The sequence below is a fragment of the Psammomys obesus genome, unplaced genomic scaffold, assembly GCF_907164565.1.
Source record: "Psammomys obesus unplaced genomic scaffold, mPsaObe1.curated_primary_1811, whole genome shotgun sequence".
Classification (NCBI taxonomy): Eukaryota; Metazoa; Chordata; class Mammalia; order Rodentia; family Muridae; genus Psammomys; species Psammomys obesus.
In genome coordinates this window covers 2,256,141-2,276,659 of record NW_026596466.1, presented here as the reverse complement: position 1 = coordinate 2,276,659, position 20,519 = coordinate 2,256,141, and the positions used below count along the sequence as shown (strand labels likewise).

Here is a 20,519-nt window from a genome sequence, read left to right as displayed (position 1 = left end):
CGTTAGCCGAGCTGGCGCCCGGCTCGAGGCGCCTCCTGCCGGCCGCGCAACGGACGGGGCGAGGCCTCGGAGGGGGCGGGGCCAACGGGGGCGGAGCCTATGAGGGCGGGGAGCCGGGCGAAGGGACTGAAACCTGACACCTCGGCGCCCAATGGGCGGAGACGGAGCCTCTAGTGGGCGGGGTCAAACGCATTGGGGCTGGCCCGGCCGTCTGGGACTGATAGGTTGTGCACTACCGCCCCCTTCTGGTAGCCAACGGTAGGGCCGATTCCCAAGGAGAGGGGGCCTTTGAGTGGGCGGGGCCTGGTGAAGGGGCGGGGCTGCTTTTTCTTAGCAAGCTCGGGGTTTCTCACAGGGCGGGGTCTCAAGCAAGAAGGGCGTGGCCTAGGCCCCCCCCCGTCTGCCCCTTTGGAGCTGTGAGCTCTATTTTCACGGAGGCAGTGGTGTTTGCCCTCCGCCCCATATAGTGGACAAAGGTGGAAGGGTGGACAAAGGTGGACAGGAACATAACTGTGTCCTTTGATATTTATGAATATACATGAAACTGACTGGGGTCAGGGAGGCCAGAATTTCATTTAATATATTTTTATTTATTCATTGACACTTGCATATGTATATATACTGTGTGTTATCCAGATTTGGCCCCATTTCTTTAATTCAATATATTCTTTGTAGAATTTTATTTTATATTGTAAACAGAGTCTCATATCCCGGGCTGGCTGCCTTGCACCCCTGACGTTACCGACTCCGCCTTCCTTGCGTTGGGATTACAGACTTGCACTCCCGTGCCTAGCTTGTGTATCACCAGGGCCCCGCGTAGCTGGTGTAAAACCATGCAAAATGGCAGGGACCAAAATGTCTTCCTAGTAACTTGTCTTTGCTTTGACTTAGCCCTGCTATGTCTGTGAGTACAAACTGCAGACCCCGACCCTAGAAGCACGTCTTTTTGTTGACAGTTTATAGAGTACAATGCTGTAGAGCTGTAGTTCTCGACCTTCCCAACGCTGAAACCCCCTAACACGGTTCCTCACTGTGGTGGTTTGAATAGGAACGGCCCTATAGACTCCAGTGTTCGAATGCCAGGCCCAGAGCGAATGGCCGTATTAGGAAGTGTGGGTCTTGCCGGAGGAAGTGTGTCACTGTGGGGCGGGCTTTAAGGTCTCCTACGCTCAAGCTGCACCGACTGTGACATCTCCGCAGCTCCTTCTCCAGCACCGTGTCTGCCTGCAGGCTGCCATGCCTCCATGATAACAGACGAAACCACTGAAACTATAAGCCAGCCCCAGTTAAAAGTCTGCCTTTCTAAGAGTCGCTGCGGTCGTGACGTCTTTATGCAGCAATGAAACCCTACTAAGGCAGCCATGTTGTGGTGACCCCCAACCACAAAATTATTTCATTGCTTCTGCGACTCGCTGCTGTTAGGAATCGGAATGTAAATAGCTGATATGCAACCCCCCAGTGGCTGTCACCGCAGGTTGGAAAATGTGGGGTAAAGTAATGACCCCACGTTTGAGACAGGGGAAGGGGACAGACCCGGATGGGCCACCCTTTCTGACAGGCCCCGGGTTTAGGCTAGTGAACTTTTTACCTGAAGATAGAGGCTCAGAGAGTCAGGTGGCTGAAGGGCTGTCAAGACCGGCCTCGTCTGTGTGACGAACACCGCACAGACCTTTACAGGACATCCCCTCCCCCATCCACACCCTCCCCCTGACACACCCCCGTCTGAGAAGTCCGTAACCCGACAATACCCTGGAGTGTCTCCACACAGCTGGGAGGAGAGCCTGCCTGGTTCAGGCCTGGATGCTGCTTCTGCTACATCCCATGTGGGAACCCAGCCCATCTCCAGACTCCCCACACCCGCCTCTGGCAGAGACTCCCAAACTGCAGCATGGGAACCAGAGCCGGACTAGTTTCCTAAGTAAAGTTTTACTGGGACACAGCTGTGACTGTTTATACCAAGTGACTGACAATGTGTGGCCTGTAGTGGATTGAATGTACAATGGCCACGTCAGGCCTTTGCTTCAAACACTTGGCCACTAGTTGGCAGTGTTACTTTGGAAGATGGTGAAGACTTTACCAGGTGGAGGCCAGCTGCAAGAGGGAGGCCATGGGGACGGGCTTTTGAGGGATTGTGCTGGTGAACACTTCCTTTCTGCTGTTTTCTGTTACCCATGAGGTAGATCGATCTCTGACACACTCACTGACCATCACAAAGCTCTGCACAAACACACAGGGCCACGTGACCCTCTCGGAAACTGTCAAGCTGAGACACTCTTCCTCTTTGAGTTGTTTCTGTCCCGTATTTTGTCACTTTTGCAATGCAAAACTAACAAAGACACTTGCAAAAGCCTAAAAACTACTCGCTGAAAGGCCCCACTTCCTCTGACATTCTGGGGTACTAGGGACTGAGGCTTCGGCATCTGAATTTTAGGGGAGCACACAGACTCATCCCACGAAACCAGCTTTCATCGCCTAGTTTCCGTTTATCCTTAAAGACCAAAATCGAGGCTTAGTTATGTGGTGGCTGACCTCCAAGATTGCTGCCCTCAAGCCACGCTTCCTGATTCTCATCTGGCCCCAAAGACTCAGTTGCTGAGCCGGAATGACTTGTGCGACCAACACAACGTTGTCTCCACGGTACTAGGACTCTGGGGTTACACAACTCGAATGTTGCTTCTGCCCTTGCCTCCTCTCCCATCATTGGCGCTGAGGTTGCGCTGGCCACCACGGAAAGATGTGCGAGCAGCTCCGAGGGAAAAGAGGGCTGTCTACCAACAGCAGACCCCAGTGTGTGCGTGCCTGTGTGCTGCGCTGGACCCCAGGCTGTAGGCCTGACGGACGTTCTGGTTGAAGTGCAACAACCGACCCCATTGGGAATGGATCCCACCAACAGCGATTATGTTATGAAGGGCTTGGTCCTCAACGAAAGCCACAATCAGAGCTGGAGCTTTGGGCTAACTGACCAGATCCTGAGGGTGTGGACTTAGTCAATGAATTAACCGTTTGTTTGTTTGTTTGTTTGTTTGTTTGTTTGTTTGTTTGTTTTGCATGGGAGCACACTCGTACGTGTGAACGCAGGCACACATGTGCCACAGTATGTCTGCAGAGGTCACAGGGCGGCTTCAAGGTTCGGGCTTCACCATCCACCTTATGTGGACGGATCCCCTTGCTGGTTTCCGTTGAGTACTCCGGGCTGGCTGGCCTGGGGAGCCTCCCACCCTTACTTCCTGTCTTCCTGTAGGCATGCTGGGATCACAGATGCTTATCCTGTGCATCCGGCTTTTACACAGGTAGGTCCTGGGCTTTTACACGGGGATTCCAACCCGGGCCTCATGGTGTTTATGCAGTAAGTGCTTTTTCCCACCGAGTCATCTGCCTACGGAGTCCTAGTGTGACGCCTGAAAGGAAGGACAGCCCTGGACACACCAAGACCAAGTTCTCAGTACAAAGGAAGTTTACTTGCCCCAGAGGGACAAAGGGCAGGGAATAAGAGACAACGACAGGAGATAGAAGACGAGGGAAAAGGGGAAAGCAAGAAGGGAAAGAGGGGGAAGGGATATCTACCCTGGAGGGCCGAAGGACTGCTTCTGGAGAGAGGAAGCAGACATGGCCCCACAGGCAAAGAACAGTTTATAAAGGGAAAGCGCAGCGTCAGGATGAGTTGGCTAATTGTGATTGGGCATGTTAATTAGGGTAGCCAAAAGGGGCTTTTCATCGCTGAGCTTCCACGCTTTGATATTGATAGCCGTATTTTGGTAGTCAGCTTCAAGAGGAGGAAGCGGCCAAATAAGGGAATGGACAGCCGGTGGCTCGCTTTAGGAAGGTGAGCTAACGGTTTAGCGAGATCGAGGGAACGGTGCAGAGGGTGAAAAGCAGAACCTGTCGGCACCGGCACCGTGTCTGCTCTGCTTCTGTCAGTGTCTGCACGGGACTGCACCGGCCCTTCAGTGGCATCATCGGGGGCAGCAGAAAGTGGGAGAGGGGGTGGTCAGAGGAAGTCAGTCACTGGGGACGGGGGACCCAATTTGAGTAAGGGAACTTACTCAATAAAAACTAAAGCAGGTCGGGCGTGGTGGCTCACACCTTTGGTCCCAGCACTCAGGAGGCAGAGGCAGGCGGATCTCTGTGAGTTCCAGGCCAGCCTGGTCTACAAAAACAGGTCTAGGACGACCAGGGCTGCACAGAGAGACTGTCTCGAAGGTCTGGTGGCACACACCTTAATCCCAGCACTTGGGAGGCAGAAGGCAACTTTGTCTACATAGAAAGTTCTAGGCTACGTAGTCAGACCCAAAAGCAGAGGCTCAAGTTGAGTCACAAAATGACAACCTGTCTCAAAAATCAATTTAAAAAATGTATGGCGGGGTCACACATGCCTGTGGTCCCTGCACTCGGGAGGCAGAGACAGGCAGATCTCTGTGAATCTGAGGCCAGCCTGGTCTACAAAGTGAGTCCAGGACAGTCAAGGCTACACAGAGAGATCCTGTATCAAACCCTCATCCCCCCCCCACACACACACACACACACACTCCAAAAGTAAAAATTTAAGGGCCTTGCCTTCCTCTTTCCAGCATTTTGGCTCCTGTGGAGGCCTGCTGGGAACAGGACTTCTTAAAGTCTTGTTTTCCTAATTGATACAAAGGCTGGGAGGCTACGGTACAAGGCTATTTCTGCTGACTATAAGCAAGGGTCCCAGAACCAAAGAGAGTATGCTGCACGCCTGTAATCCCAGCACTCGGGAGGCAGAGGCAGGCGGATCTCTGAGTCCGAGGCCAGCCTGGTCTACAGAGAGAGTTCCCGGGACAGTCAGGGCTACACAGAGAAACCCTGTCTTGATAAACAAAGCAAAGCAAAACAACAACAACAAATTGAAGATGTCTATGCCCCAGCTGTATTCTTCTTAGGCAAGAGGAGATGTACTCATGTGTATAAAGAAAAAAAAAAAAAACAAACAAACAAGACAACAACCACCACAAAACCAATATCATGACTCCTGAAGGCAAACAGGGGTTAAGTCAGGCTCGTGGAAGGAGCGAGACGGTTTGTGCCAAATCCAGAAGCAACCTCCCTACAAAGCCCTCTTGGGTGTGGAATCTGCATAACGCTGTACCCTTCTTGGATTTAAGCTAACGAAAGCTAACATAAATAAAGGTGAGTTTGTGCTCTGGGAAATAACAATAAATAAATGTGATCTTTTTTAAATTAAAACTTTTTTTAAAATGATAGTGATTGAGAAAAACACTTGGTGTTGACCTCTGACCTCCGCTCACTTACAAGGTACAAGTGTATATGTACCTGCACATACATGGACACATTCACCCATGAACGTGTACATCACACACACACACACACACACACACACACACACACACACACAGGGGAAGGCAGAGCCCTGGGACTAGGGTGTGTCCCCAAAAGATAGATTTCCCAGGAATGAAGAGATGGGCTCCTAGGAAGAGCCCCCGAGACAAAGGACGGCTGTCGGCAGGCATATCCTGTTAATAACCCAGAGCTGCCTGTCACAGGTAACACACAGGATGGTAGGGTTACAAAGATGAGCACGGCAGCTTCAAACAGTTCGCTCTGGGGCTGAGGGTGTGGCTTACGCGGCACAAACATGAGGACCTGAGTTCAAATCTCCCATCACTCATGTAAAGAGCCCGGTGTGGACACACACACACACACACACACACACACACACACACACACACACGCCTGTGACCCCGGCCAACACTGTCTGGACCAGAGACAGAAGATTCACTATGATTTGTTGAATTCCAGCCTCGCTTCTGGCTCACTGAGAAACCCTGTCTCAAAGGAATACCATGAAGAGTGGTAGAGCAGGACACCTGATACTGTCCTCTGTCCCCTGCATGCGTGCAGGCATGGGCACGTGCTCGCTCCTACACACAGACACATAGGGAAATATTTCACACGCTGGTATGAAGGGCTCATTATAATGCGGTGAGATCCCAACAGTACAACAGTCAGCCAGTGCTGTGTAAGGGTGCATAACAGACACTCAGAGGCCTACCCTGGAGAACTGCTACTGCCTGCATGCCGGCAGGTGATCTGGGCTGCTGGCAAGTTCGACTTGACACTGGGGGGTTCGGATCCACGTCTGCCCTGCCTGCCTCCTCATTCTCGGAGGTGCTCTCACTGAGAACCTGGTTTTCTCCTGAGAGATGGGGGCGTGCAGGGTCCAGACCGGAGCAGCAAGTATCTGCTGCCGGGTCTGATGATATGTACCTATGATGCCTGCACTTAGGAGGCTGAAGAAGGAACTCAGCCTGGGCACCAGGATGAGACCCTGTCTCAAAAACTGAGCAAGAATGCAGCGTGAGCTTGGCCCATCCACGTTCCACACACTCGCCCCTGAGAAGCTCTGGGGAAGGACAGCCACTTTCCTCAATGGCGTAGCCACTGGTAAATTGCCTGTGCACCTTAAGCGACACCAGACCAGAGAGAGGGCTAAAAGGAGACAATGGGATGAACATCATTAAAACACAGAACTCCCCCTAACACGTGTATTAACTTGTCAAAGAACAAATTAAAACCATTTTTAGCTAAGCATGGTGGTGCACACCTTTAATCCCGGCAGGGGCAGGTAGAGCCTGTGAGTTAGAGACATCCTGGTCTACATAGAGAGTTCCAGGCCATCCATAGCGACACAGTGAGACTGTGTGTGTGTGTGTGTGTGTGTGTGTGTGTGTGTGTGCCTGCCTGTAACTCGTGTGGTGTCGTGTCCATGTATGTGTGTGTTTTATGAGTAGAAGGTGGGTGAGGAGGCAAAGAAATTGGGACCTTTTCACACCGTTGATGGGAACACACAGGACAGAGTGTCATGGTGTAACAGTTTCTTGTCTGGCTGCTGTGATAAAGCAGGGTTCGTTGCGGCTCACGGTTTGAGGGTGTAGCCATCACGGCAGGAAGGCACGGTGGCAGGGGTTGGAGAGAGGCGATCACATTGTGTCCCCCTTCAGGAGGCAGGGACCAGTGAACGATGCTGCTCAGTTCACCCAGGACCCCAGCCCTCTTATTGTTGGAATAAGAGGGGGTTCGTGTGCAGAGAGCTGCCACAGCCAGTGGTGACATGCCTGACTCCAAAGGCTCCAGCTATCTCCAAATGCCGGCTGAACGCCAGGTGGTGATACCTCTCAGTGTCCAAACCCACATCTTCTGTTCTTGTTTATAAATTATATTATTTATTTATATTTGTTATGTGTTCATGTGTGTGCACATTGGTATGCAGGTTTGAGTATACATGTACACATGAAGGCAGGGCAGAGGTCAGTATCAGTCACCTTCATCAGTCACTCTCCATCTTGTTTTTTTCAATCACATTTTTATTTACATTGGGGCTGGAAGATTGCCATGACTCATATATGGAGCTCAGGAGATAACTTTCAGATAATTAAAAAAAAAAAAAAAAGATTTATGTATTATGTATACAGTGTTCTGCCTGCATGTACACTTGAGTGCCAGAAGAGGGCACCAGATCTCGTTGTAGATGGTTGTGAGCCACTATGTGGTTGCTGGGAATTGAACTCAGGACCTTTGGACCTCTGAGCCATCTCTCCAGCCCTCAAACTTTCAGATATCCTGGGGAGGGGGGTGTTCCTTCTATTCTGTCAGTCCCAGGGATCAGATGCTCAGGTCCCCATCATTGGCATGAAGAGCCTTTACGGGCTGAGCTAGCTTGTAGGCCCCCACCTTAGTTTTGTGAGACAGCGTCTCTCACTGAACCTGGAACACACCAGTTCAGCCAGACTGGCTGGCCAGTGAGCCCAGGGATCCTCCTTCTCTACGTGCCCATCACTGGGCTGGGGCAGAGCTCTAGAGGAAAACCTGCAGTATTTGTCTCCAGACTCAGAGGGAAAAGAGATCTGGGAAGTGAGGGTGTGGCTGAGCTGGTAGCATTCTTGCCTGACAAGCACCAAGCCGCTGGCCACATCCCCAGCACTGCAGAAAGCGGGTGTGGTGGTGTAGCCCCATCATCTCAGCCCTGGGGGAAAGAGGCAGGGAATCAGGAGAGAGAGAGGAGAGAGAGAGAGAGAGAGAGAGAGAGAGAGAGAGAGAAGCTGGGTGTGGTGGTGAATTCCTTTATCCCCAGAAGGTGGATCTCTGTGAGTCTGAGAGCAGCCTGGTCTACATAGTGAGTTCCTGGGCAGCCGGGGCTATGTACAGAGACCCTGTCTCAAAAAAAGAAAAAAAGAAAGAAGAAAAGGAGAGAGAGAGGGAGGGAGGGAGGGAAGAAGGGAGGGAAGGAAGGAAGGAAGGAAGGAAGGAAGGAAGGAAGGAAGGAAGGAAAGAAAGAAAGAAAGAAAGAAAGAAAGAAAGAAAGAAAGAAAGAAAGAAAGAAAAAGAGGGAGAGGAGGGAGGTCAGGAAGGAAAGAAGAAAGAAAGGAAAGAAAAGAAAAAAGTAGGGATGAGGAGAGAGATGGGGAGGGGAAGATAGAGCTGGGTTGGCAGAGGGGCGGGGCTGAGAGCTCCCTCAAGTCCCGTTTTGCTGCTGTGCGAGGACCCAGCCCCAGCCAGGGCAGCTTTGGACATGTCTGCTTGCCATCCAGGCACTGTTTCCTCTTCCTGTCACCCAGGGCTTCCCTCCTGGGCCTTCCCATCCAGTCCCACTCACACTTCTAATCTAGCTCTGGTCTGAGATTGATTCAAATTTCCCCAGCCCTGGCCTGTTCTAAGCCCTCCAAGAAAGCTCTCCCGGGCACTGGCTGGGTGAACTGGGTGACGCGTTGCGGCAGTCTCCTGGCTCTTGGCATGACAATAGTGAAATGCATGCTCTCTGCCTCAAACAGCTGGCGAGTCACCCAGGACGTTCTTGGGACAGAGGCACAGATCCATGGGAGTACCTGTCCCTGCTGTGCTGCTCAGGTGCTCTCTGGAGTCTGGGCTGGGGTGGAATGGAATGCTGGGAAACTCCCTCTCCTGAATGACGCCAGATTATGGGCAGTGTGTCTTGAATTGGAGTGAGAGTGGTCAAGGCCTTTCAGGATGCCCCCAAATGTTACCCATAGTGGAAATTTCAGTTACTTTCCAAGTGGACGGTTGGCACGACTAATTAGGGCACCCAGCTGGATGCTGCAATTGAAGTTATTTTATGTGTGTGTGTGTGTGTGTGTGTGTGTGTGTGTGTGTGTGTGTATGTGTGTGTGTGTGTGTGTAAACCACACAGCTTCAGGAGTCCATTCTCTCCCACTGTGGGCCCGGGAACTGAACTCATGTTGTCAGGCTTGACAGGCAGCACCTTGGCCACCTGAGGCGTCTCGCCAGGCCCACTGTGGATTTATTACCCAATTGTTTCCTCCATGCAGCCTTATGAGGTGCTGCCCTTCCGGAGTTCATTCATTGATTCATCTTTATTGGCGTGGGTATCTTGCCTGCGTGTGCACCACATGCACGCCGGGTACCCACAGAGGCCAGAAGAGGGTGTCAGATTCCCTGAGATGGGAGTTAGAGATGGTTGTGAGCTGCCGTGTGCACTGGGAATTGAACCCGGGTCCTCTGGAAGAGCAGCCGGTGCTCTTAACTGCTGAGCCATCTCTCCAGGCCCGAATATAAGATGTTGTCTTGCTTACTTTGTTTTGTAGCTGGGGATCTCTGCCACAGAGAGCAGGGGATTGGCCTAAACCCTTGCCAATGGGAAAAGGCAGATTGCATGCCAGGTGTGGGAAGTCGGCCGTGCCCTCCAGGAGCAGCTTATGTACCCGAGCGACAGACAGGGCTCTCAGATGGGTGCAGATGTGCACAAGGAATGAGGAGTGCAGAGGATAACCCCAGAATCACACAAAACCTCAGTGTGAATTTGGGCTTTGAAGGGTGAGTAGGAGTTGGGTAGGAGAGAGACCCCATGTGGGCTGGCTGTCTATAGACAATTCCAATCAAATGCCCAGCCCCAAGGGCACAGGAGACAGAACTGCTCAAGAGCTCAGCAGGGACCATGTGGTCACTTGAAGAACCTAGCCGGTGCCCTAGGCATCCATTGCTGTTCCTAGGGGACCTCCCTGTTCCCCATCAGCATCTTAGTGACAGAGAAGCTTCTCCTGGTCTGGCTGGCACCATACCTGGGCGTTCACAGTGTTCCAGCCTCAACCCAGGAAGAGGCCGGTTGTGAGGGTCCCAGCCCCAGTTAGCACCCAGCTATGGTCCTCTTCTCTGAACCCTGAATCCCAGCTGGAGCAAATATAGGGGAGATCCATGGAACAGGGCTACCCGAGGTGGTTTCCAGGGGCTGGAAGTCCCATTCGAATGCATGCACACATGTGCACACGGTCTCACACACTCACACACACACACACACACACACACACATACACTCATGCACATGGGGCACTCAGGAGCACAAGCAAGCTAGACGAAACCAATCCTAAAGCTCACTTGCTCCAAAACCATCGTTCTGAGGAATGCATAAACTTGATTTAATACTGGCTTTGACATACGGGATTCCAGGTGCTGGAGCCCTGAAATGCCTTGGAATGTGCTAGAGCAAAGTATAAGGCACCTGTCCTGGCCACCCCCGCCCACACCCATCTGTCCGGCAGTTGTTGAGTAAGACCCTGGATTTCCAGCAGACTCTTCCAGAGAGCCTGAGGTGTCGGTTCAGGTCAGGAGCCAAGCCTGTGGCTCCTGCACTCGGCCCGTGTCCAGGGACGTCTTCTGACGAGGCTAGCCCAGGAGTAGAACTGGCTGAGGACAGGCCCTTGGTGGCCATCTTCTTAGCTCACAATCACTTTGGGATGTAGACATTCTACCGGTTCTGACAGATGAAGGATCTGCCCCTGGCCCATCAACAGGGCTTCTGAGAGCCATCTCATGGCACCAAGAAAAACAAAAAAAAAAACAAAACAAAAAAAAAAAAACAAAACAAACAAACAAAAAAAAAACCTCTGCTGAACACAGCTTCATCATTTCTCTGGATTCTATGAGAGGTGAAGAAATGGCCAAGTAGCAGCATCCTCATCCCAGATCTCAGCTCCTCTAGAACCAAGAACCAGCCATGGTGGAGCAGAGCATCAGGGGCTGCTGGGAATGTGTGACTTGGTCTCCTTGCACTGCCTCTGAACAGTGCACTCCAAGAACTTCCTCAAAGGTGGACAGGAGGGACTAGAAGGCAATGGCGTCCAGAGATAAGCATGCGCCTCTATACAGCAACGTCTAATGGCTCTACTGTGATCCTGTCTCCTAACACACCAGGCCAGCCAAGAGGTTCCATCATGAGCACAGAATCAATTAATAATGTCTGCATGGGATACTATGTTGAATTCTACCACTATGCACATGCTGCAATTGATTGGTGATGTCTGCCATGGTCAGGGATATTCCCCATCTGTCATCTATAATGCTAGGTGACTTCCCCCTGCAGCAAAAAAGGGAGGCCTTCAAGACCTTAAAAATTACCTCTTGGATGGTAATTCCCTATTGCCCTTTTTTGTTAATATTGGTTATAGTAAAAAAAAAAATGTCTAAAGTAGAAACACAGTACTGAATTAATTTCTCCTCCATGGAAATGACTAGACGTTTTCTTCCTTGCTGGAGAATCAAAAGGTAGTCTGGCTGTCACTGAAAGGGACCTCAGACCCACGAAGAATTCCATCCAGGAAAAGGCAGGCAGACCTTGGCACTATGATCTGGGTTCAGAGTTCACTTCTCATGATGCTTTGACCCCAAAGTCCAAATGAGCCACAGCGTCTGGGCTGCCTCATTTGGACACCTTGGTCTGTAGAGTGCTGGGCAGGTAGAGGTACCTCCATATGGCATAGTAGTGGGTACCAGCACCGAATGCCACAAAGAGATGCCAGATGGCATGGGCAAAGGGGATCCTCCCGTCACTCTTGAAGAACACCATGCCCAGGCAGTAGAAAACCCCTCCTGTCATCAGCTCCCAGATGCCTTCAGTGTTGGGCTGTCAGAAGAAAGGATTGGACACAAGTCAGAGGAAGAGCTAGTCATCCCTGATACCCAAAAGAAAGACATGCAAGTCGGGAACAAGTCCAGAATCCCCTAGGAAGTCTCAACGCTGTGATGTCATCTAGGCCATGTTGTTAACTTCCCAAATTTACAATTGTTTGATGATGATAAACTCGAACCTCAGAGGCCTCGCATCTGGGAGAAGGCAAATGCAGCAGGATTTGAAGCCCAAGGTTATCCTAGGCTACACAAGGCTCTGCCTGAGCAAACAAAATTAACCAAAATCTCAAGGCTACTTTTGTCATTGCCTTTTGTAATAGGGTCACACAGGAAGTTTAAGGAGAACATAAGCTAAATACTAAGACAGAGAGAGAGAGAGAAGGGCCAGGGATGCAGCCGAGGAACAGAACACTTGCCCACACTGTGCAATGGCCTGGGTTCACTCCCCATCACCGCGCACACACATGCACACACGCACACACACAGAGTCAGTTAATATACTCATACCATGGAACATTCTTCAGCCTGAAAAGGAACTGTTCTGACACAAGCAACAATGTGAAGGAACCTCAAGGACACACTGCTAAGTGAAATAAGCCTGGCCCAAACAAAGGACAGCTACCATGAAATGTGACTGTGAAATCTCAGCACCCAGGGTGGGCAATGGAGTTACAGTCCACAGAGCCAGGAAGCAGGGGGGATCCCGAGGCCCAGGTGGAGGGATGCTGCACAGGACTATGCTCCAAGCTGCCAACCTCAGGAGCCCTGGCTGTCCTGGAACTCCTCTGTAGATCAGGCTGGCCTTGAACTCAGAGAAGCCTGCCTCTACCTTTCAAGTGTTGGGATTAAAGCCACCCCTGACTGTCTCTCCACCTTGTTTTTATGAGACAGGGTCTCTCACTAGCCTGGAGCTCACCAGTTAGGCCAGCAAACTCAGAATTCCTCTCTGCCGTCCTTCCCAGCACTGGATTACAGTTCCCGGGTTGCAGAGAAGAACTCTGTCTGACACGAACAATACAGAACTAAACAGAGAACAGAACTGACCATGAGGAGTATCGTACAGCCGCAAAAGAGGAGGACTATTCTACATGGTGAGTTTGATGTCAGCCTGGGCTATGTGAGACTCTCTCAGAAAGAAGTACATCTTCTAGAAATCTCAAAGATCCTGTGTGGTGATTACACACTCCGGAGCAACCTGGGAAGAGAGTCACGAGGGAAACGTCTACCGCAGGCTGTCCGTGGGTGTGTCGGAGGGCGCCTGTCTTGATTATTATAATTGACATGTGGAGACTCCCGGGTCTGAGTCCCGGACTGTGTAACCTCGGGACTGGGTGTTTGCTCACTTCCCTCTGCTCTTGATGTGACTGGTAGCTTCAAGTTCCTGCCTTGGCTCCCCTCAACGTTGTACTATAACCTGGAATTGTGACCCAAATAAACCCCTTCTTTCCTAAATTGCCATTAAAATTTGATTTTATTTTTAGTTATGGGGGGGAGGGTGCGCCATTTGTGTGCAGTGTCCTTGGAGGCCAGCAGAGGGCACCAGGTCCCCTGAATCTGGAGTTAAAAGTGTTTGCAAGCCACCGGATTGATGTGGGTGCTAGGAACCAAACTCAGCTCCTCTCTAAGATCAACGACTGCTCTTAACCACTGAGCTCTCTTTCCAGTCCAGTCCTTCACGTTGCTTTTGGTCTCAGCAACAAAAAAAAGAAGCTAAAAGAATTTATATGGTATTAAGAATAACTCCAAGGCATCTCATCACAGGTACACACACATACACACACATACACACACACACACACACACACACACACACACACACACACACACACCATAACACACACCCCAGAACATACTCCCGGTCCTCAAGAGTATTGTAGCTGAATAACCACATGGTGGTCATGACACCAGTGTTTCCTAGCAGGTACGGCGTGCCAGACGCCATGGTCAGCGCCTTGCTTGAGCTGTCTAGTCGTTGCCATAGAGACCTAAGCCCAGAGTTAGGCATGGGGATGCTGCAGCGAGAGCTCCGTGCTCTCTGTCCCTTTCGGCTAGCACACAGACCCACTGGGCCTCCGTCCCCCCTGCTGCTGGAGGCAAGGTCTCATAGACCGTCCCAGGAGGCAGGTCCAGCTAACACGAGGGCTCCCTCCAGGAGCTGGGAGTCTCTCGGGGCCAGTGACGCTTACCATGGAGAGGATGACCAGTGCAGGGAAGAAGCCCATGACCACATAGCACAGCAGCTCCACGAGCTTGTACCTGGGGAGACAGTCATGCGGTCTCGGGTCATGCTCTCAGGAAGGGGCGGGGCACGCACCCAAGACGAGCACAGAGAAAGGGAGATCTTCTCTGTGTGATACTCCTTGCCTCATATCCTACCCAGCAGCATCAATAGGTAACGAGAGTCATGTGACCTCGGGCAAGCCACATGACAAGCCCCCTTTCTTCTCTGAGCCTCCTTCCTAAACCTCTAACGTGCACACTGCAGATAGACCGTGGGTTACCAGTTTAAGCTTAGCAAGCCCATGGGTGTGGCCGATGTGTGACCTATGGCAGACATTACCAGTCAATCCCAGGACCGCAGGATGCAAGCAAGCAGCCATTCTCGATCACGCTGGACTACTAGCTCAACTGAACCCTAGGCTATTCCCGATTGTCTGTCTCCTGGAGGACCCTGTGGGCGTTGCGGTCACGTGATGCTGTTATTTTCTGCTGCTCCCCCAGCCCCCAGCTTCTTTTTCCTCTCCACTTAATGATGCTCATTCTAGTTCCATAGCAGAAAAAATCTCCAGGGTGTGTCCCCTCCTAAAGGCTTTCCCCGTTATCCGCTAATTCGGTCTAGGGAAGGCAGGTGAAAGGTGAACCAGATCAGTGGTTCAAATAACCTACGATGCCCCCTGGAGAGGGCAGGGTGCTGGATAGATGGCTCAGCGGTTAAGAGCGCTTACAGTTGAAATCTCAGCACCCAGGGTGGGCAGCTCCCAACCCCCTGTAGCTCTGAGGGATCTGACTCCCTCTTCTCGCTTCGTTGGACACACATGTATACATATACATTTGCACAGATACACAGAAATGAAGTGAAATTTTTATGTGTCTGTCTCCACGTGTGTATGCACGCGCATATGTGTGAGGTATGTGCACACACACACATGGAAGCCAGAGAGTAGCCTCAAGTGGCATCCCCCGGTGCCGTCCACCCTGAGAAAGGGTCTCTCACTCACCTGGCCCTTGCCAAGTAGAGTAAGCTGGTGGCCAGCAAGCCCCAGGGACCCTCCTGGTTCTGCCTTCCCGGCAGTGGGTAAGTGCTGGGTCCGGCTTTTGAAGTGTGTTCTGGGGATCAAATGTAGGCCTTTGTGCTGTTGGTGAAGCTTGAAGAGGGACTTCACCAACAGAGCCGTTCCCCTAACACCCACCTACAATGATGTCTTTTTTTGGAAAACACCCAGGGCTCAGGGAGGTGGCTTCCTTGATGAAGAGGCTTTCTCTGCAAGCCGGAAGCCCTGAATTCGGATCCCTGCAGCCACATAGAAGCCAGGCACAATCACACACATCTGGGCCCTTACCTCTAGGAGGGAAGAGGGAGAAGGGTCCCTAGAGCCTGCTGGCTGGCCAGGCTAGCTCACTGGTGAGCTCTGGGTTCAGTGAGAGATACTGCTTCAAAAAATAAGGTGGAGTGGTGAGGAGGTCACCAAGCATTAAACTCTGCCCCTACACACACACACACACACACACACACACACACACACACACACACACACTGCTTTAGATCTGTCCCTCTGGGCCTGGAGTACAGCAATGAGCCTCCTCAAGGGTAGAAGGCAGGAAAGGCTGGATCCTCACATTTCTGAGGTCCTCTCCGGGGCTCACCTACTTGAGGCTGCTGAGCAGGTGGTGCTGAAGAACTAAGGGACAGCCTCACCAGCCTGAGACTCCCCAGCCCTGACTTACCGTTCATGGAAGAAAAAGACATAGACAGTACCAATGGAGGCCATGATCCAGACCAGCCAGCGCATGTGGGAGGCCCAGGGGCCCAGCTCCCGAAGGTTCAACCTGAGAGAGAGAAAGACAAGGGCAGAAGCTGAAGGGGCCGCCACAGCCAAACGATACATGGCAGTCTGTCGCAGGAAGCTGAGGCCACAGCAGCCCAGTCCCCAGTGGCTGCCCAGGGCAACGAGGGCTCTCACAATGGAGGGGTAGAAAGCGGCACAAACTGAGCTGGCAAAGTTGCAGTGGTGGCGCAAACCTGTCATCCCAGCACGCTGGAGGCTGAGGCAGGAGGATCACCAGTTCCAGGCCACTGCGGGCTACACACGGGACGCACGAGACAGACAAAACACCAACCTCACAGCTGGGAAGACAGTCAGTAAAGTGCAGTCACTCAAGCATGAGGACAGGAGTTCAAATCCCCAGAGCCCACACAGTCCCCAGGAACAGGGAGTTGGACACAGGAGGATCCCTGTGGCTCACTCAGCCGTCAGGCCAGCTGGATAGTGAGCGACAGGTTCAGTAGGACACCCGGTGTCAAAATATAAGGTGGAGATCGAGGCCAGGGAGACGCCTGGCCTTCACGGGACCTCTGTCCTTCACATGAGTGTCTGCGCACACACGTGCACGAGAACACGTGTGCACACGTACCCCACGCAGAGAAACAAGCAAAGCTCTTTCACGATATGCACACGTTCCGCTGGTTCTGTTTCTCTAAAGAACCCTAATATACACCACCATACCCAGCTCTTGTAACTTTATACAGTATTTTGAATATACATCTGTAGCTTTTTAATTTTTTTTAATGTTTGTTTTGTTTGTGGGTATGTGGGTGTGCCCATACACCATGGCGCATGTGTGGAGGTCAGAGAACAACTTTGGGGGGTTGGTTCTCATCTACTGTGTGGTTTATGGGGAGAGAACTCGAGATTTGTCTGCAGAAGTCAGGGCTGTCTGCGTGCATCTTTTTTTTTTTTTTTTAACCTGCTAAGCCATTTTTTTTTAATTGTTGTTGTTGTTGTTTGTTTCTTTGTTTGAGGCAGGGTCTCTCTATGTAGCACTTGCTGTCCTGGAACTCACTACGTAGTCTAGGCTAGCCTCAACTCATGGAAATCCACCTGCCTCTGCCTCCCCAGTTCTGGGATTAAGGACATGAGCCCCTGCACCTGGCTAAGTCATCCTAAAGGCCCTGTTCATAGTCATTTTAAAATAGGGTATAGACTGTCTGAGATCCGCAGAGGCTGTTAGTAGATGTTGGAGCAAAGAGACCAGAATAGCAAGCTTGGAAAGATGCCTCTGTGACTGTGTGTGCCAGTCGTGGTGGCACACACCCTTAGTCCCAGCACCGGGGAGGCAGAGACAGATGGATCCCAGCCTGGTGTATGTAGTGAGTTCCAGGCCTTACAGGGTTACATAGTGAGATCCATCCTCAGAGAGAGGGCAAGGAGGGAGAGAGGGAGGGAGGGAAAAAGAGAGGGATGAAGGAAGGAGGGAGGAATAGACAGACAAAGGGAAGATGGATGACTAGATGGAGGGAGGAAATGAGTAAGGTGACAGAGAAAGAAGACGGGGAGAGGGGGAAGGGAGAGAGAGGGAAGGGAGAGAGAGATTTGTTGCCCTTTTGGAGAACCTAGGTTCAATTCCAAGCACCCACATCAGTCACCTGCACCTCCAGTTTCAAGGGACCTGGCGCCCTCTTCTGGCCTTTATAGGTACCTCTATGTACGTGGGCATACACACACAATGTCACACACAGACACATAATTAAAAATGAATACCTATGCAACTGTGTGTATGAACAAATATCCATGTGTGCATAGCATGTTGCAAAGACAACAAAGGCTGAAGATTAAGGGGCGAAGGAGAATTGAGTGCAGGCAACCAATATAAGTTACAAAAGAGGAAATAAAGCTGATAGTTTTTCGGGGTCTAACTCTGTCCTGTATTTTCTGTTTTGTGTAACAGATAGGTGCACAATAATATATTTCATAAAGAACAAATAAAATCTGTGGTGGAGCTCCACAGCGTCCTCTCACTTTACAGAAGCTCAGTGAGCTGTATATACTTGGGCATGGTGAATGTGGCCATATGAAAAAACAAAAAGAACAGCAGGGCCTGGGAGATGGCTCAGTAGTTAAGAGCACTGGCTCCTCTTCCAGAGGACCAGAGTGCAGTTCCCAGCACCCACAGCTGGCTCACAGCTGCCCAGGACTCCAGTTCCAGGGATCCAACACTCCCACACAGACATACATGCAGGCAAAACACCAATGCATGTAAAATAAAAGTAAATAGTTATTTAAAAAAGAATAGCAAATGTGGTGGTTAGCGCTGTCAACTTGAGATCTAGAATCATCTAGAAGAGGCCCTGAGGGAGCCTGTGAGGGGTGATCTTAGTTATGCTCACAGATGTAGGGAACCCCTCCAGGATGGGTGGCTCCATTTTTGCACACAAGATGAATTACGTGTAAATTTGGAGGAAGACACGAGCTTCTCTAGAATGAATTCCTCTGATAAGAAAGCCTTTAACATTTTTAAAAACTTATGTTTACAGCTGTGTGTGTGTGCACATAGTGCACATGCCAGTGGAGGCCAAAAGAGGGCGTCATATTCCTTAAAACTAGAGGTACAGGGTTTTGTGAGCTGCCCAACATTGGTGCTGGGACCTGAACTCAGGTCCTCCACAAGAGCAGCAAATGCTCCCAACCACTGAAAGAAAGGAAAGGAGATGAAGAAAGAGGAGGAGGAGGAAGAAGAGGTGGAGGAGGTGAAGGAGGTGGAAAAGGAGGAGGAAGAGGAGAAGGAAGAGGAGGTAGAGGAGAAGGAGCAGGAAGAGGGGAGGAGGTGGAGGAGAAGAAGGAAGAGGGGGAGGAGAAGGAAGAGAAAGAGGGAAGGAGGAGAAGGAGAAGGAGAAGGAGGAGGATGCCCTCTCCTCAGTATATAATTGTCATTACAAAGACATCAAGTGGGAATGCTTGGCACCACACCTGTAGCCCCAGCGGCTCAGGAAGACTGGAGCCTGGAGTCTGGAGTCAGAGGACCTGTTCACAGAGATTCAGCACCAGTCAAGGCTACACAGCAAGATCCCATCTCAGAAAGAGTGTGGGAGGGAGAGTGTTGACCTAGCACTACGAAAGAAAGCCCGGGGGTTGCACCCACATCACACTGATTTTATTTTTTAAAGTAGCCCTTAACTTTCTGTGTGGAAGAAATGTGATGGGGCAAATCCCCGATCCTGCCTCAGTGAACAAGGTGAGTAATGACTGAGGATGGTCCTGGACAGCAGCACACATAACGCGCACACACACACACACACACACACACACACACACACACAACGTACACACACACACACACACACACACAGAGAAATAGGAGGAAATATATACTTTGGGTTTTATTTTGTTTTGCTACAGGAGCCCACTCTCTCCACCCCAAACTCGGGGGTTGCAAGCACACACCACACACTTGTCTAAATACACACTTTCTAATGTACAATACACATACAATGTGTATGAAAGACAGGAGGAGTGTGGCTCAGTGATAGGTTTGACTCCCAGCAACACAAAAGCTGAGTAATTTACTTTTGTTGAGGTCTCACTATGTGGCCCTGGTGACCTCAGACTCTCAGAGACCCGCCTGCCTCTGCCTCCCAAGTGCTGGGATTGCAGGTGTGGGCAGCCACACCCAGCAATAAATAATGCTTTTAAAACACGCATATAAGCCAAGCACCATCGTGTCCACTTGAAAGCTCAGCACTGGAAAAGTGGAGGCAGGAGCATCAGAAATCCATGGCCAACCAGGAATTCAAGGCCATCCTGGGTAACCTGAAACCTTGTGTCACACACACGGAAAACAACAACACACGCTTCTCTGCATATATGTGCAAGCGTCTCTATACAGCTATACAGCCGAAGACATCTACTTGTAGCCGCAAATATATGTTAATATATGTTAATATATACATAAGTATTTGCATGGAGGCAGGCATACACGTTTGCTCTTTTTAGGCCTACAACAACCCTTGAAGGATACACAAGACACTGGTAACGAGCAGGTGTTTCTCGGCACAAGAGTGAGGGCGGGCATGTCTTCTCACGGGTCACCCACGCAAAGGCAGACAGATCCCAGCAGGAGGAAGGAAGCCAGCCGGCGGCGGGCGGGGTCACTCACCAGGGCGCATAGGAGGCCGCGATGAAGAAGTAGATGGCCATCCTGTCGATCATGTGTAGGCAGTGTTCTACCGACCTGGGCGGGGAGAGAAGGTGGCAGGTCACAGCCCCTGTGTGGCACGGCGCCTGGCAGCACCCCCAGTGCGGCCTGGGGGCGACCAGGCTGCCCGTCACTCTGTCACTGTGGAGACGCCTCGGGGGCCCCCATCAAGGTGAAGACGGACACGCCTCTGACTGTGCGTACAGAGCGTGCGTCTGTGTGCCCGTCCCCGGATTGGGCAGGGGCCTACCTGAGATGGCTCTTCTTCCAAGAGACTGTGTGGAAAACGGTGGATACCACAAAGAGGCCACAGAGGCCAAGGCCGTAAATCCAGGCGGATATGCTCTCCCAGTCGTCGTCCGACAGGAAGTAGAGGTTGGAGCTGCCAAGGATGCTGGGAATGATCCAGAACT

The 20,519-nt window shown here is 51.3% G+C and overlaps 1 protein-coding gene across 1 annotated transcript in view; it reads right to left on the bottom strand.

Moving 5' to 3' along the window:
- Positions 1-10,410: 10,410 nt before the first annotated feature.
- Positions 10,411-20,519, bottom strand: part of Mmd2 (monocyte to macrophage differentiation associated 2) — a 41,659-nt gene continuing 31,550 nt past the window's right edge. The window contains exons 3-7 of the mRNA XM_055598703.1: positions 20,357-20,517; positions 20,068-20,142; positions 15,862-15,963; positions 14,103-14,172; positions 10,411-11,911 (exon numbers count right to left, since the gene is read on the bottom strand). Of these exons, the coding sequence (XP_055454678.1) occupies positions 11,708-11,911; positions 14,103-14,172; positions 15,862-15,963; positions 20,068-20,142; positions 20,357-20,517 (612 nt within the window). The 3' untranslated portion in view covers positions 10,411-11,707. The remainder of the gene's footprint in view (positions 11,912-14,102; positions 14,173-15,861; positions 15,964-20,067; positions 20,143-20,356; positions 20,518-20,519) is intronic.